The sequence below is a fragment of the Mustela nivalis genome (genome assembly GCF_964662115.1).
Source record: "Mustela nivalis genome assembly, chromosome: 14".
NCBI classification, from domain to species: domain Eukaryota; kingdom Metazoa; phylum Chordata; class Mammalia; order Carnivora; family Mustelidae; genus Mustela; species Mustela nivalis.
Window position 1 is genome coordinate 13,651,017 of NC_139033.1, and position 14,683 is coordinate 13,665,699.

Below are 14,683 nucleotides of genomic sequence, written 5' to 3' on the forward strand. Positions count from 1 at the left end.
GATGTCTGGTTGCATTTTTTGTTTGGCCATCACTGTGTTTTCCGACATTGGAGTTAACTGCATTTATTTATTTATTTTTAATTTTTTTATTTTAAAAAGATTTCTTTTTTTTTTTTTTAAAGATTTATTTATTTATTTGACAGAGAGAGATTACAAGTAGGCAGAGAGGCAGGCAGAGAGAGAGGAGGAAGCAGGCTCCCTGCTGAGCAGAGAGCCCGATGTGGGACTCGATCCCAGGACCCTGAGATCATGACCTGAGCCGAAGGCAGCGGCTTAACCCACTGAGCCACCCAGGCACCCTTAAAAAGATTTCTATTTATTTATTTGACACAGAGAGAGAGAACACAGAGAGAAGCAGGGGGAACAACGGAAGGAGAGGGAGAAGCATGTTCACCGCTGAGCAGGGAGCCTGATGTGGGGCTCAATCCCAGGACCCTGGGCTCATGACCTGAGCTGAAGGCTGATGCTTAACCATCTGAGCCACCCAGGTGTCCAGTTAACTGTATTTAGATACAGCATCTGTGCTCCAGTTTGCCACAGACCTCCCCTCTCCTTATTGCCTTCAGCTGGTGCCATCTCTCATTCACATAAACTGCCTGATCCCTGAAGGCATTTGAATTTGGGTCCCCCGATTTATATAATAAAATCCCCACAATATACGATTCACTGTGGTCCACCGAGATGATCAATGTCCAAGTTTTAAGTCCCCGATCAGTGGATTTAGAATATCGAATCAGTCTGAAAAGGGAAGTTAACATATTTAATTTCTGGGTAAAACCAGAATTGTTCTTGGCACTTTTCTATGGAGTTCAGTTGCTTGGGAGTCCAAAGGGCTGTTTCCATCAGATTACTTCAGCTTAATAGGAAGCGCTGTAGGTATTATAATCAGAAAGAAATTCAGTACAGTGAAATGGAAGCACATAAGTGAGTTAGTGAGGCTGGAGAGACAGGGTCTAGGCTTCTAGAGTGACACTACAGAACTGACCTACCAGGAGAACCAGGGCCTTTGCCACAGTGTGGACAGTGGGGAACCAGGGGACTATTACAAGACCACTTGAATTCAGTAATGTAGGGTCATGGCAAGGCAGTTTCCATCGATGGAGCTGCGCACCTGTTTCTGGACACCTGAAGCAGGAAACTGGATTTTGGGCCACTACTGCCCCCTATTGCCTGTTGGTCTTTCAAGAAATAATGCCTTAAAAAAACAAAAAACAAAACAAAACAAAAAAAACACCACCTCACAAATTTGCAAAGCACCTTCAGATATACCGTGTCATCTGGTCCTCATGATAACAAGCAAGGCACATGCCGGGGGGGGGGGGGTCATCATCCCCTCTTTACAGGTGAGGAGACTGAGGCTCAAAGTTGATGGAATGTAAGGTTACACGGCTTTGTGCAAAACTGGAGTAACCACCCAGGTCTCTTCATCCCCGGGCCAGGGCAATGAACTCAACTCACATGTCACGAGTGAAGTCTTTTGTGGCCCTGTGGTAGGTGCTGAGAGCACAGCATACAGATATCAAGGCTGGTGGTTCATGAGTGTCGTGGACTGGCAAATCACCGTTATCTGCATCAAAAGCACAGTGCATGGGGCCTGTACGTACGTGGCAGAGGTATGTCTAGGGACATTCTCGAGGAGAAAAAGGGTGACACTTGAGTTGGGTTTTGAGGGATGAGTAAAGTACGTCTGGAAGCAAAATGCAGAAAACAGTCCTAGCATCTGGCAAGAGCTAAGGGGGCCTGATGAGACAGCAGCGCTTTGGGGAGCTCATAGAATTCTAGTTTTGGAGGATTTGAACAAGGTAGAAAAATGTTTTTGTAGTACAAGTATTATACACATACAGCAAAATAAGGTGCATCAGTCTTACGTATACATCTTTTTGAGTTAAAAAATAATACAATATGTAAACATGGTAAGATGTTAAACTTTCTGAACATCCTGGGAGATTCCCTTGTGCCCCTTCCCAGTCTATACCCACCTCCATCCTTCTCTGGAGGTTTCTGGGGGGGGGGGGGGATGAGGGTGTTTCCCAAGGGATAAGTGCTTTCCCTGCTCAATACAGCGTGTCAAGTAACCAAACACTGTCGGATGACAGGCAGGTAATTCATCGGACCGCCAGAGAATGGAGGTGAGCTCATGGTCTGAAGGCAACTTCTGCCACTAGGACCCATGGTCAGGATTTCCGGGGTTAGGATGGAAGGGGCTGGCATGGAAGTTGACTGGAGGGTTTTTCCTGAAAGGGTAGGAGGCTTCTTTGAATCAGAGGATATAATTTCTTCCCTTAAGTGGGATGTGCCAGCAAGCTGGTAGATAGGTTTTTTTGTTTTTTTGTTTTAATACCAGAAGTGGGGCGCCTGGCTGGCTCAGTCCATGGAGCCTGGGACACTTGACCTCGCAGTTATGAGTTCCAGCCCCACCTTGGGTAGGTAGAGTTTGTTTAAAAAATAAAACCTTAAGGGGCACGTGGGTGGCTCAGTCGGTTGAGCGGCTGCCTTCGGTTCAGGTCATAATCTCAGGGTTGCAGGATCGAGTCCCGCATCGGGCTCACTGCTCAGTAGTGAGTCTTTTTCTCTGTCTCCGTCTCCTTCTCTCTCACAAACAAATAAATAGTTTTTAAAAAATCTTTAAAACAACAACAACAACGACTACAACAAAAACAATTAGATGGTAATGATCCCGAGGACTTCTGGAGGGTTAACAAGCATCTGAATTGGATCAAACTGGTCGAAAACTGAAAAAGTGGTGTGGTGACAAGTTTGGAGTTTGTTAGCGAAAATCTCAACGCTCTTGGGGTGAGACCCCTGTTTCCTTTTATGTCATTTTTTTTTTTTTTAATTTATCTGAGAGCGCGACAACGAGCTGGGGAAACAGAGAAAGAAAAGCTCAAGCAAACTCCCTGCTGAGCGTGGAGCCCCATCCGGCGCTCCCGAACTCAGGACCCTAAGATCGCGACCTGAGCGGAAATCAGGAGTCCCACACCTAAATGACTGAGCCACCCAGGCGCGCCTCTCCTTCTTCTTAGTCCTATTGCTGCCTCCAGATCTTTCACCACCTCTTTGCACAGTCTTAGGGAGTTGCATTGGGCGCGGGAGGTTTTTCGATACCGCCGCTTTCTCCTCTGGTCCAGGTGCAATTTAGGTTGCCCGGGAAAGGGGAGGGAGGTGGGGACAACGACATTTGGCCCTTCAGAGCTACCGTCGAGGCTCAGGTTGGGCGGAGCCGCCGTGTCCCTCGGCGGCCGCCGTGCGTCCGTTACGTGGCAGCTGCCGGAGCCCGCCAATCCACGGCGCCCGCATCAGCCCCCGCGGGTGGCGCAGCCGGAAGGGGCGGAGCTGAGACGGCGGCGGCTGAGGAGGCAGCGGTGGCGGCGGCGGCGGCTCTGGAGGCCGCGGTCCTGGTCCTGGCTTCGGCCCCAGCCCCACCATGGTGACGCTCGCTGAGCTGCTGGTGCTCTTGGCCGCTCTTCTGGCCACGGCCTCGGGTTACTTCGTCAGCATCGACGCGCATGCCGAGGAGTGCTTCTTCGAGCGGGTCACCTCGGGCACCAAGATGGGCCTCATCTTCGAGGTGGCCGAGGGCGGCTTCCTGGACATCGACGTGGAGGTGCGGGCACGCTGCCCGGGGCCCAGGCGGGGTCGCGGGGCCGTGCGGGGTTGGCGGCGCTGGGGCGCGCGCGGGGCCTGCGGGGGCGCGGGGCGTGGAGCGTGGAGGCCGCTGTCCGAGTGCTGGGAGGGGCCCGGGCCGCCGTCCGGCCCCCCGCCTGGGCGACCCCCTAACGGCCTTTTCCCCCGCGGTCCGCCCGGGTTCCATACCCCGGTACCGGGTCGGATACGGAGCCGTTGCTTAGCCGCCTTGGGTTCTTGGCTTGAACGGCGGGGCTCCCCGTGGACCCTGTCTCCGAGCTTTGTCGGCCAGGCGCCGCGTGTCAGCTCGGGGCGCAGAAGGCACCTAAGTGTGGAGGTTGGTCGAGGGCAGGTCTGTGTTGGGTCTGCGGCTGCATTTCGTCGCGTGACGGATTCACGTTGGGGCCTGACGTGAGAACTTGAGAAAAAGTAAACCGAAAGCTGGTGAAGGCTAGACGGGCATTTGTGTTGTGCCGTTCGTTATTTTTCAAAGAGCGAGCCTGAGCGTGTAACCTATTAAAAAAAAAAAAAAGATTTTATTTATTTATTTGCCAAAGACCACAAGTAGACCGAGAGGCAGGCAAAGAGAGAGAGGAGGAAGCAGGCTCTCCGCTGAGCAGAGAGCCCCATGCAGGGCTCGATCCCAGGACCCTGGGATCAGGACCTGAGCCACCCAGGCGCCCCACGTGTAACCTGTTTTTATGCCAACCTCCAGATACCTCCTGAGGCCATCTCTGACCAGGGAAAAGGTGGACTAGGGTCATTCCGTTTAGGGATAATGATGGCAGATGAAGTATCTGGAGAAATCAGGACATTGTTCAAAGAAAGCTGCAGTCCCCTAAATTTCCATCTCTTACCTTTTTTATTTTTAAGCCGAGAGAGTGAATTGCTTTTATTTTGCTTTCTTAGTAAGTAATTAATACTTGAATTCACTGTTAACATCATTAGTTGAGTTCAGGGGTTTTCCTTTTGACAGTGGATAGCGGTGTTGGGCACCAATTACACGGTCCCCGTGAAACCCAAAGATCAGGGGATACTGGAAGGAGGGACTGCTGAAATTAGTTAAGACTTCAGAGATCAGCTCTTCCAGTCTCCCAAGTTCTGCAGGTGACAGGCTTTGTAAGAGGAACTAAGTTAGTTAACCAGGGCCTAACAGCTGATTTTTAGCAGATGGCTGAGAACCCGGGTCTCTTAGTTTCCAGTCTGGTCTTTCTTCTTAAGCCATTTGGCATCTCAGATGCCTTCACTGGTTTGCAGCAATCAGTTAGGAAAACCCAAAGGTGTAACTTGCTCCGATTTCTTAGTTTTATTATTATTTTTAAAGATTTTATTTATTTACGGGCAGAGGAGGAGGGAAAGCAGGCTCCCCGCCGAGCAGAGAGCCCGATGTGGGGCTCGATCCCAGGACCCTGAGATCATGACCTGAGTCAAAAGCAGAGGCTTTAACCCACTGAGCCACCCAGGCACCCCTTTTTTTTATGTTTTGATATTAATAGCATGAATGTGTGTTGGTGATAGAAGGCCAGTTGGAGACAGGTGTAAGGTACTGTTTCTGCTTCTGAGGGGTTCGTGTTTAAGTGGGACAAAGGAAGCGTGTCAGGACTGAAGCAGGTCCTGGAGAGTCAGTCATCTAGTGCAGCCTTGTTTCCTAAGCAGGAGAACTGCAGCCAAAGAGGTCACTGTCATTAAGTGACAACTGCATTTTCTTAGCAAATATTCTACAGCCAATAGACAGTACCTACAAACAGCACGGTTTAAAATCTTTTGTGATGTGTATTTCTTTCCTGCCTCCAGATTACAGGGCCCGATAATAAAGGAATTTATAAAGGAGACCGAGAGTCCAGTGGGAAATACACATTTGCTGCTCACATGGATGGAACGTACCGGTTTTGTTTTAGCAATAGGATGTCTACCATGACTCCAAAGATAGTGATGTTCACCATTGATATCGGGGAGGCTCCCAAAGGACAAGACATGGAAACAGAAGGTGAGATGAACATGCAGATTTATATCTCGTTTCAGGAATTGATGTTCTGTACATTGTTGCTCATCTTGAATGGAGTATTTATATTTTTTGACTTCTTATTCTAAGTTCATTAACTGTGTTTAAAACCAAAAACTTTAGTGATACATTTTATTTCTCCAGGACTCCAAATTACCAAAAACAAGTTTCGGGGAATTTGTATTTATTTTGGTTCTTTAGAATTGCCTCTTCTGGCAACTTTTCATAGTCAGTCTGTGCTTTTGTAAGCATGTAGTTATGTGTGTTTTAGGTGGTTTGTTGTGTTGATTTGCTAATCCTGGTATAGAAGTCATTGTTTGCTCATTTATACATGACTAGTTGGATTAAACCTAGTTGTTTTATTTTTGTGTGTTTATATCTTACACTTTTCTTTAGGTGGTGGAGATACCTGGGATGGTAGGTGGATTGCTTTTTGACAGCAGCATCCTGTCTTGCATATTTTTCTTTGCTGCTAATTTCTGCTTTGCTTTCCTTTCTAACCTCGGTTTGTTAGCATGAGAGTGTTTTTTCTCTTAATTAAAAAGAGACCCCTACAACTAACTAGAGTTTTAGAGCAGTTGTTTTTATTTGGTTGATGGGAAGTATAGTTAGGCCATTTTAAATTAATGGCCCTAGAAATACAGTGATTGGCTTCTTAGTAACGTCATACTTTGTTTCTTTAAAAATGAATGCTGAGGGTGGAAAGATTCAGCTGTAATTGGAGGGATAAAAGTCTTGAACGTAGCTAGTAGCAAATAGTGTTCACTTTGTATGAAGCATTTTGGTGGCTTTTTACCGTTATTGAAGTTTTGAAACTTGTTAGGATGTGAAATGCAGTTCTAGAAGCGATGTCTGGAGATAGTGACAGAAGCTCCTTCAACCATATTTATAATTCAGTTAATTTTTGTTTCTTCACTGACCAGTAGTACACCCTGAGTCGAGTCTTCTAGTTAAATTGTTTACCAAGAACCAGCACATTTGGATTGGGGTGGTGGGCGGAAGGCAGGGGTTGTACAGTGTACGTCAGGATTTGTGGAAACTAGCAGTTCAACACATTTCCTAGTATTGACATTTGTCCTAAATATTAAGCATTAACAGAGTACTTACATCATAAAGAAGTATTTGTTAGGTTTGAAATCTGTAGAATTTAGAGAGTCCTACTATTTAGTAATTCCTGTGTTTGTTTTTTGGGGCCATTTACAGTGTAGGACTTGGCTAACTTAAGGAGAATTCGGAGTTTTCAAGAGGTTTGTGCTTGTTTATTTTCTGGAAATTAGTCCTTTCTAAATAGTTAGAAAATGTTGGCTGATGAATGTGACTCTTGAGTTATTCTTAAACCTTTAATATCTAAAATTCTTGCTTTTGTTTGCTAATGTCAGTGAATGGAAACTCTGAAATCAAACCCTGTTCTAAAGCAATGGTCCTCAGGTGAGGACAGTGTTTGCCCCCAAGAGGATATCTGACAATATCTGGAGACTTTTTTTTTTAAGTAGGCTCCATGCCCATTGTGGGGCTTGAACTCACGACCTTGAGATCAAGAGCTTCATTCTCTACTGACTAATCCATCTAGGCGTCCCTATCAGGAGACATATTTTATTCTCATGGCCGGGTGGAAGATCCTAAAATGTACTGGCTGGCCCCCCACAACGAAGAATTATCTGGTCTAAAATGTCAACAACGCTATTCCTAAGAAATCCTGCTCCCAGGTTTCATGTCGTGCTTGGGGGGGTTTCCCAAATGAAGCTTGTGAGGGATGATTTGAGATTTGAGATTCTACCTAACTACCTTAACATGGGTAGGGGTCCTCTGTTGGGAATCTTCCCTGTTGATAGATATTTTTTTCCTAACTCCGTGTTCACTGTCATAACATAGCCCTGTCTAGAAGCCTACACTTACCCTTCAGAACCCTTAGTCTGCCTTGTATTCATTTTTGGCAAAAAAGAATATCTGATTTTAAACCTTATGCAACCGAGAGCTTGTCTTTTCACTTATGATGCCTGCCATTCCCCACTGTAGTGAAGTTATTGCTGTGATTTCCATAGAGGAATGTTTGAATTTTGGTGTGGATTTTTTCAAGAATGTCTTGGGTTTTTGTCTGGTTAGCTTCATTGAGATTAAAAATCTGTTTTGAGGCTGCATTTATATTAACATTAGAGTTATATGATTTTAAAGCATAGGTTTTTTTGTTTGTTTTTTTTTAAAGATTTTATTTATTTATTTGACAAGCAGAGATTCCAAGTAGGCAAGAGAGACAGGCAGGGAGAGAGAGGAGGAAGCAGGCTCTCCTCGGAGCAGAGAGCCTGTTGCGGGGCTCGATCCCAGGACCCTGGGATCACTACCTGAGCCGAAAGCAGAGGCCTCAGCCCACTGAGCCACCCAGGCGTCCCTAAAGCATAGGTTTTGATTTTAGTTAAATATTATTATTTATAGAGTTATTATTAGGAATTTTGTTCTATAGTTTGTGTTCTTTTTTTTCTCCTCCTCAATTCTTTTTTTTCTTTTACAGTTAGTTAATATAGTGAACTTAGCAGTAATTCATTGGAGTAAATTTCTTAGGGTGAATTGTTTTCCTTTTGTTAGTAAGCATTATATAGTATGTTTCCCACCTGAAAGAGCTTTCTGTTCTGGGAACGGACATTTAAAAAAATGCTTTGAGAATTTATTGTCATCAGTAGTCCAAAATGACGTCTGAGCCATTTCGAAACAGCTTCTAAACAGAGTATGCCTTCTCTGAGGAGTATTTTGAGGAATATTGCCTTATGCATATTTTTTCAAAAGGAGATGGCCAAATGTGTGCTAATCTGTTTTTATAATTTTCCGTAGCTCACCAGAACAAGCTAGAAGAAATGATTAATGAGCTGGCAGTGGCGATGACAGCTGTAAAGCATGAACAGGAGTACATGGAAGTTCGGGAGAGAATACACAGAGCAAGTAAGTTAACGCTGGAACTTCACAACGGTGTCTGGTGGCCAGAAAGTCCTGAAGTCGTGTTACCCAACAGCTTAACTGGAATTTTCCTCATTTGGGTATTTTATAAATATGATCATAGTAAAGCATTGACTTGAAAATGCAACTATGCAAAAATATTTTTTGAGTACGTGTTTGTAGAGCTTTGTACCAGACTGGTTTTTTATTGGGATATTCATTCTAAACTGAAAAATGCTGTTAAGATTTAGTATGAGGTTTTAGGAGTTTTAAGAAAAATCTCTGGTCTGCTGAGGAGTAAAACTAATAGTTTTCCCAAAGCAGAAAGGAAAAATAGGAAGTGGTTGGTTTTTAATCACATAGTTGACATTTCTTTGCCAATGTATAATATTATATGCTGAAATCTTAGATTTTTTCCTAAAGTGGAAGGTTTAGGCTAATTAAAATAGCATGAAAACATGAGTCCAAGCAGTCACCAGGTGAAGCTCAGCTTGGGTTCCTGGGTTTGTAAACTGGGAACATGGAATGTGTTTATCTGTGGAAACAGTGATGACTCGAATCCCATGTTAGGTTGCAAAAGCCCATCTGGCCCAAGATCCAGCCGGAAGTATTACACCTTTGCACGTAAAATTGAGAGGTACTGTCTTGACGCCCGGACAAGATACCATATTTTAGATCCAGGTCCCCACCTGTGGTTCAGTGTTTTTCATCCTCCAAATAGTTCTTGGGGCTAGATCTCATGGGAGCAAGCTCGTCCTCGAGTGCAAAGTGGTTGCAGTCAGGAGTCTTTGTTCCGAGTGTGGGGTAGAGCGAGAGAGTGACTTCAGAGAGAGAGAAGCACAGGCTGAACCTCTTCAAGATGTGGTTCGTGTTCTCCCTACTCTCTTACATTTCTTGCCACGGATGGAAATGAACCTTTAGGACCTAGAGCACGCTCCTAGCCTTTCGGTGGGAGAGTAATGAGTAAACACAACAGACTGGAGAAGTAAGAGCCCCTGTCCTCACTTTCTGGGAGGGGAGTGGGGCGTGAGGGGGACCACCGCTTGTATTCACGTGCTCCCGCCTCTTCTGCTATGGTTCTTTCTCCTCTTTGCCTCCACTGGTACTCTGTTTACCCTCTGGGATCGACACCTCCTCTCCCTCACCCGGTGGAAACCCATCTGTTGATTACCTTGCTCTCCACTGGAGCCCAGCCCGTTCTGGGGTGAGAAGGTCACTGAGCAGAGTCTGAAGGCTGAAAGCTTCTGCTTTTCACTTTAACCAGTTCAGACCAGGTGGCTTTAAAGGTATAGGAGGTTCTTGGGAACACAGTATTCGGAGAATCCTGTCTCTGGTCTGTGGGGGCATCCAACCTTGTTCTTTTGCATTTAATTTGAGTGGAGATGCTCTGTATTGTTTCACAAATAGAGTTTTAGGCTTTCTCTTTATTTTTGAAAAATCAGATAGTTCTCACAATGTTTTTTGTATATCTTCCTACAGCACTTACCCCTTAGGGTTGAACATAATGAGACTTTTTGTCTTCCTTTATCTCCAGTGTTGTACTATACTTTGTTACTTTTAGATGTGGCTAATGTGTGAATAGCGTGAGGACATTGTCTTATACCCACACTTTTCCAGGTAAAGTGAAGAGAGAGAGAAATACTTCTTTTTACATGACGGCTTAATATTTTGAAGTATTTACTCGGCCATTCCCCTCTCTGGACACAAGTCTTAAGTGCTAGTCCTTCACAGTTAATGCTGGATATTTGTTACTAAGTTTTCAGCAGAAGTAAACTTCATGCCATGGAATTAGTACTAAAAACTTCAGCTTTGGTGTTTTTAAGGGTTCTAATTAGTAATATACTTGGGCATGTATCTCTTCTTATTCTGGGAAAACCCCATTTTTTGTTAACTGTAAGTTTTATTTTTGGGGGGCTAATTGCTTTTCACTTCTTTTTGAGTGATTATTAATCTAGTAGCCATTATAATCTAGTTAATGTTCTACAAATGATATTTATCTAAAAATATGGCACTCACTTATTCATCTGATAAATATTATTACTATATTGCTGATTTATAATTGTTTTTAAAATTGGCCATTTGTAGAAAAGTCAGAAACTGCCTAGTAATTTTAAAAAGTAAATGCTGTAGATTTGATCAGAAATTTGAAAGAATGTGACATAGATTGAGCAGAATAAATTAATAAAGAGTGGTCTTGGCTCTTGTTTTAAGGATCAGACCCTTAGCTTAAGAGTGGGATAGATCATGGACTGGTTCCAGTTTGTTGTAATTGCCAGTATTGGTTCATGAAACTGAGAAGCCTTCAGCTGGTACAGCTGTCACATACATAGTAGGTGCTCAGTATTTGTTGAATACATGTTTAAGGAAAAAGCCACTTAGATTGACACATTTTCACTAGGTAGGTAGTGCTTTAGGGTAACTGTGTGTTCTTGAAATAGTCTGTATTTTTTTTCAAGTCTGTTTTCTGATTCAGCAAAAAAGATTATAATATAGGAATTTTTTTTTTTAAAGATTTTATTTATTTATTTGACAGAGCTCACAAGTAGATGGAGAGGCAGGCAGAGAGAGAGAGAGAGAGAGAGAGAGAAGCAGGCCCCCTGCTGAGCAGAGAGCCGGATGCGGGACTCGATCCCAGGACCCTGAGATCATGACCTGAGCTGAAGGCAGCGGCCCAACCCACTGAGCCACCCAGGCGCCCCTATAATGTAGGAATATTTAAATGTGAAGGAGAAAGGAGGTCATATTGGGTTTTAACCCTAGAGGTTGAAGTCACTTGGACCAGTCACTTTTCCTCACTGCTCTCCATACACAAGCAGAGCAGACTTGACCATATCCCGTGAATCTTTAAGGTCCCATTTAAAGCTAAAATTTTCTGCTGCTGAGTTTGTTGAGTTGCTTGGGGACAAAAGACAAAAAGTATTTAGGATACTGTGAATGGTGTGAAAATACTCTTAGAGTAAAGACTAGGATGACTCATGATGCTTATGCTTTTTTTTTTTTTTTTTTTTGGTTAAATTTTGTCTTTTTGTCTGTCCTCACAGTCAACGACAACACAAACAGCAGAGTGGTCCTTTGGTCCTTCTTTGAAGCTCTTGTTCTAGTTGCCATGACATTGGGACAGATCTACTACCTGAAGAGATTTTTTGAAGTCCGGAGGGTTGTTTAAAAGCCTTTTCCTGATGATCTCAAAATCATAATTCACTGTTTACCAAACATCTTGGTGATAATGATGTCATTAGTTTCTACATTTTTATTTTTGAAACTGTACATTCACAGCTTATGTTTCTTTGTGATTAATAGATATTGGGGGAAAACACCTTTTTAGGAAAGTTAGAGTGAAAATTTGACACTTGATTGGCAAAAATTTCTTATTTGAATTCTGCCTCCATCATCCAGGTCTGTCAGAACTCCCCAACACTATAAATGAAACACAGGCATATAGTCCTGATTATATCTTCTTTCCATGTGTTTTCATGAAGTGCAGTTCAGGAAAGTACTTCATGGATAGTACTTCACTTAAATGACTGCATTCTTTTGCTCTCTTATCCTGCAGTTCAAGTCATTAAAGATTCTTTTTGTTGAATCCTTATGAGAAACAACTGTCTGAATCTTGACACTTTCTACCCAGCCTCCTGGCAGAGCTCTGACTGGAGTGTGGCCAGATTGGTACTTGGATACTTGTCTATCTTGTTTTTGCTTTAAAGATTAGACTTAACCACATTTCCCCCCTAAATTTGTGTTTTAAACCTTAGGACTCAATCACATCCAATTAAATTGATGACACAAGCAGCTAATAACCATTTTTTGGTTTCTGCCTAACTTTGCAAGCAGTCTCTACTAAAGCCAGTTCTCTGGATGTTGCAGGCAATGGTAGCTCTTTTCTTTCTGTGCTGGCACATCCACTTTCTCTGCTCTTGGCATGTAGGAAGTGTGTGTTCATAAAATTGGAAACATCTGGATTTCTGATGCCAAAGGGTTAAAGCCTCTTGGATTTCATTGCAATGATATACAGCCACTATTTTATTTTTGATCAGTGGCATTTTTGCCACTGTTTAATTAGGGTACTGGACATCACTGTCAGTACTAGGATTTTGTTTTTGTTTTTTGGGTCTTTCTTGGCACATGTGGATTTTGTTTTGTATAAAATGAAATGACTTTTTTTTTTGGTCTCTGATGATGGGTTTAAAATTAAAGGAGCATCTGGTCGCGGTGTGGGGGTGATCCAGGATTATGTTGTGACTGATGTATATTAGTTACTTGTACATTTTTTCCGGATCTTTACAAGGGGAAAGCTACAAGTAACAAGTTTTGTATAATTAATTTAAATTTGTTACAGGTTTTCATGTTCAGGATAAACAATTTTTCAACCTTTGGTGAAAATACTTGCAACAGTTTAAGGTGACTGTATTTTACCTTAAGACAACAGTTGCAATGCCAATTTTTTTTTTTTTTTTTTGGGTGTGTGTGAAAACACTTCAAAATTGAATTAAAAGATGTACATTTAAAATTGGTTGTGTATCTAATCTGCCCCAAGTTCAGTAAATAAACAATTCTTTTTAAAAACAGTATTTTGTGTTTCATATTAATGATTAATTCACATCTGTTAAATATCAACTTTCTATTCATATTTGAAATGAGACATGTTTGTGTTTTGAGTTACTATGCCTGTTTTAGATGTCTGTCGCTTTGTACATCTGTAAACTTGAGGATAGTGAGTAGGAACCCAATATTAGTTTTCCTTGAGTGGTTTCTTTTGATGATTCATTGTTAATATCTTAAGTATTTTTTTTTTCATTTGGAAGAAAAGTTGAGTTATTTAACTCAGCTGCCTGGTTTATTGGATGTGGGAAACAAGTTTAGGAGGGATTCAGTGATTTGTGCAAGGCCCTCAGATGAAGCCTGGTGGAATCAGAAACTAGATCTCTGCTTTTAGAAATTGTTGCTCTTCCTCTGTTACACTAAGGGCCCGTTAGTAATAAACTACCATTTGTTGGACACTGTGGAATGTCCTGGCACTATGCTAAGTGCTATATGCAGTCTGTTTTAATTTATTCCTCAAAACGGCCCTTAACCTTGGGTGCTATTATAATCCTCCTTTTGGAAATAGGGAAACAGGCTTGGAAAGCATCCAAGGGTCTGAAAACTAGTAAGTAGATACCCAAATGCAAATGCTAGTATGCTCTTTCCCTCTGCCTTTATTTTCAGAGCTATGGAAGTCCCATTTTATAACAGTTGTCAGGGGTATTTTGAGGTGTGATCCTGTTTCACTGGAAACGTTGCCTCAGACTTTTTTTTTCCACTTCATTTAGTTTGTGATGACTGGAGTCTGTATGAGTACTATTCCCATTTATCCATCCCCCAAATATCTGAGTGACTGCTGTGAGCTGCCAGCTGTAGCCCCTGGGTTAAAGAAATTAAAGAAAAATCCCCATTGTCGTGGGACTTACCTTTTAGGGGAGGAAGAATAACCTATTAAGTAAATTGATCAGTGTATTAAGTAAGTAATTGATCGCGCTATTAAGTAAGTGCAGTGGAGGGGAGGGAAGGCAGGCTGAGCGGTGTTAGTGATTAGGCAAGGAAGCCGCACTCAGATGACATCTGTTAAGTTCGGCGCAAGCCGCGCACGGAGTCCGGAGTCTGGCACGTAGCAGGCCATGAATGAAAGCTTGCTGAACGAATGTGTGCGTGGACAAATGAGCCCGCCCCAGGCGACGGCGAACCGAGGAACAGGAAGATCATGTTCTCATTTGGGAATTCTAACCTTGTCGGAAGTAAACCATCATTTAGTGTGTACCGGGCGCTAGGTCCCCACCATCCCCGATTTCGCATATTTGTTGACTGGGGCTCCGGGAGCGGGGTCCATTTCTATCCACTGCAGACCATCCTGTCCCTTGGCCAGGACGCGGTCTTGTGCTGCCACCTGCCTCTGATGAGCGCAGAAAGCCAGCGAGCCGGAGCAGAATCCCTCCGCCGAAATGCCTGTTCTCGGTGGGAATGCGCCCGAGCCAAGGCGGCTGCGTGGGAGGGACGGCACGACCCCGGTCTGGCCCCGTCCCCACCGCCCACTTTCACTGCCCGGCGGCCAGCTCTTCCCGCTCGCGCAGGACCCTTTCCCCGAGCTCGGGAACTCTG

The 14,683-nt window shown here is 43.6% G+C and overlaps 1 protein-coding gene across 1 annotated transcript; it reads left to right on the forward strand.

Annotated features, from left to right (window-relative positions):
- Positions 1–3,237: 3,237 nt before the first annotated feature.
- On the forward strand, positions 3,238–13,116 carry TMED2 (transmembrane p24 trafficking protein 2). Its single transcript, XM_082698575.1, has 4 exons — positions 3,238–3,604; positions 5,419–5,611; positions 8,450–8,557; positions 11,593–13,116. The coding sequence occupies exons 1-4, from the start codon at positions 3,425–3,427 to the stop codon at positions 11,715–11,717; spliced, it is 606 nt and encodes a 201-aa protein (XP_082554701.1). The 5' UTR covers positions 3,238–3,424; the 3' UTR covers positions 11,718–13,116.
- Positions 13,117–14,683: the final 1,567 nt, after the last annotated feature.

Bases quoted from the DNA above. Each gene is read 5' to 3' on its own strand.
- TMED2 (XM_082698575.1), top strand. From the start codon at position 3,425: ATGGTGACGCTCGCTGAGCTGCTGGTGCTCTTGGCCGCTCTTCTGGCC. The intron at 3,605-5,418 runs GTGCGGGCACGC...TCCTGCCTCCAG, and splicing joins TCCTGGACATCGACGTGGAG to ATTACAGGGCCCGATAATAA. The intron at 5,612-8,449 runs GTGAGATGAACA...AATTTTCCGTAG, and splicing joins ACAAGACATGGAAACAGAAG to CTCACCAGAACAAGCTAGAA.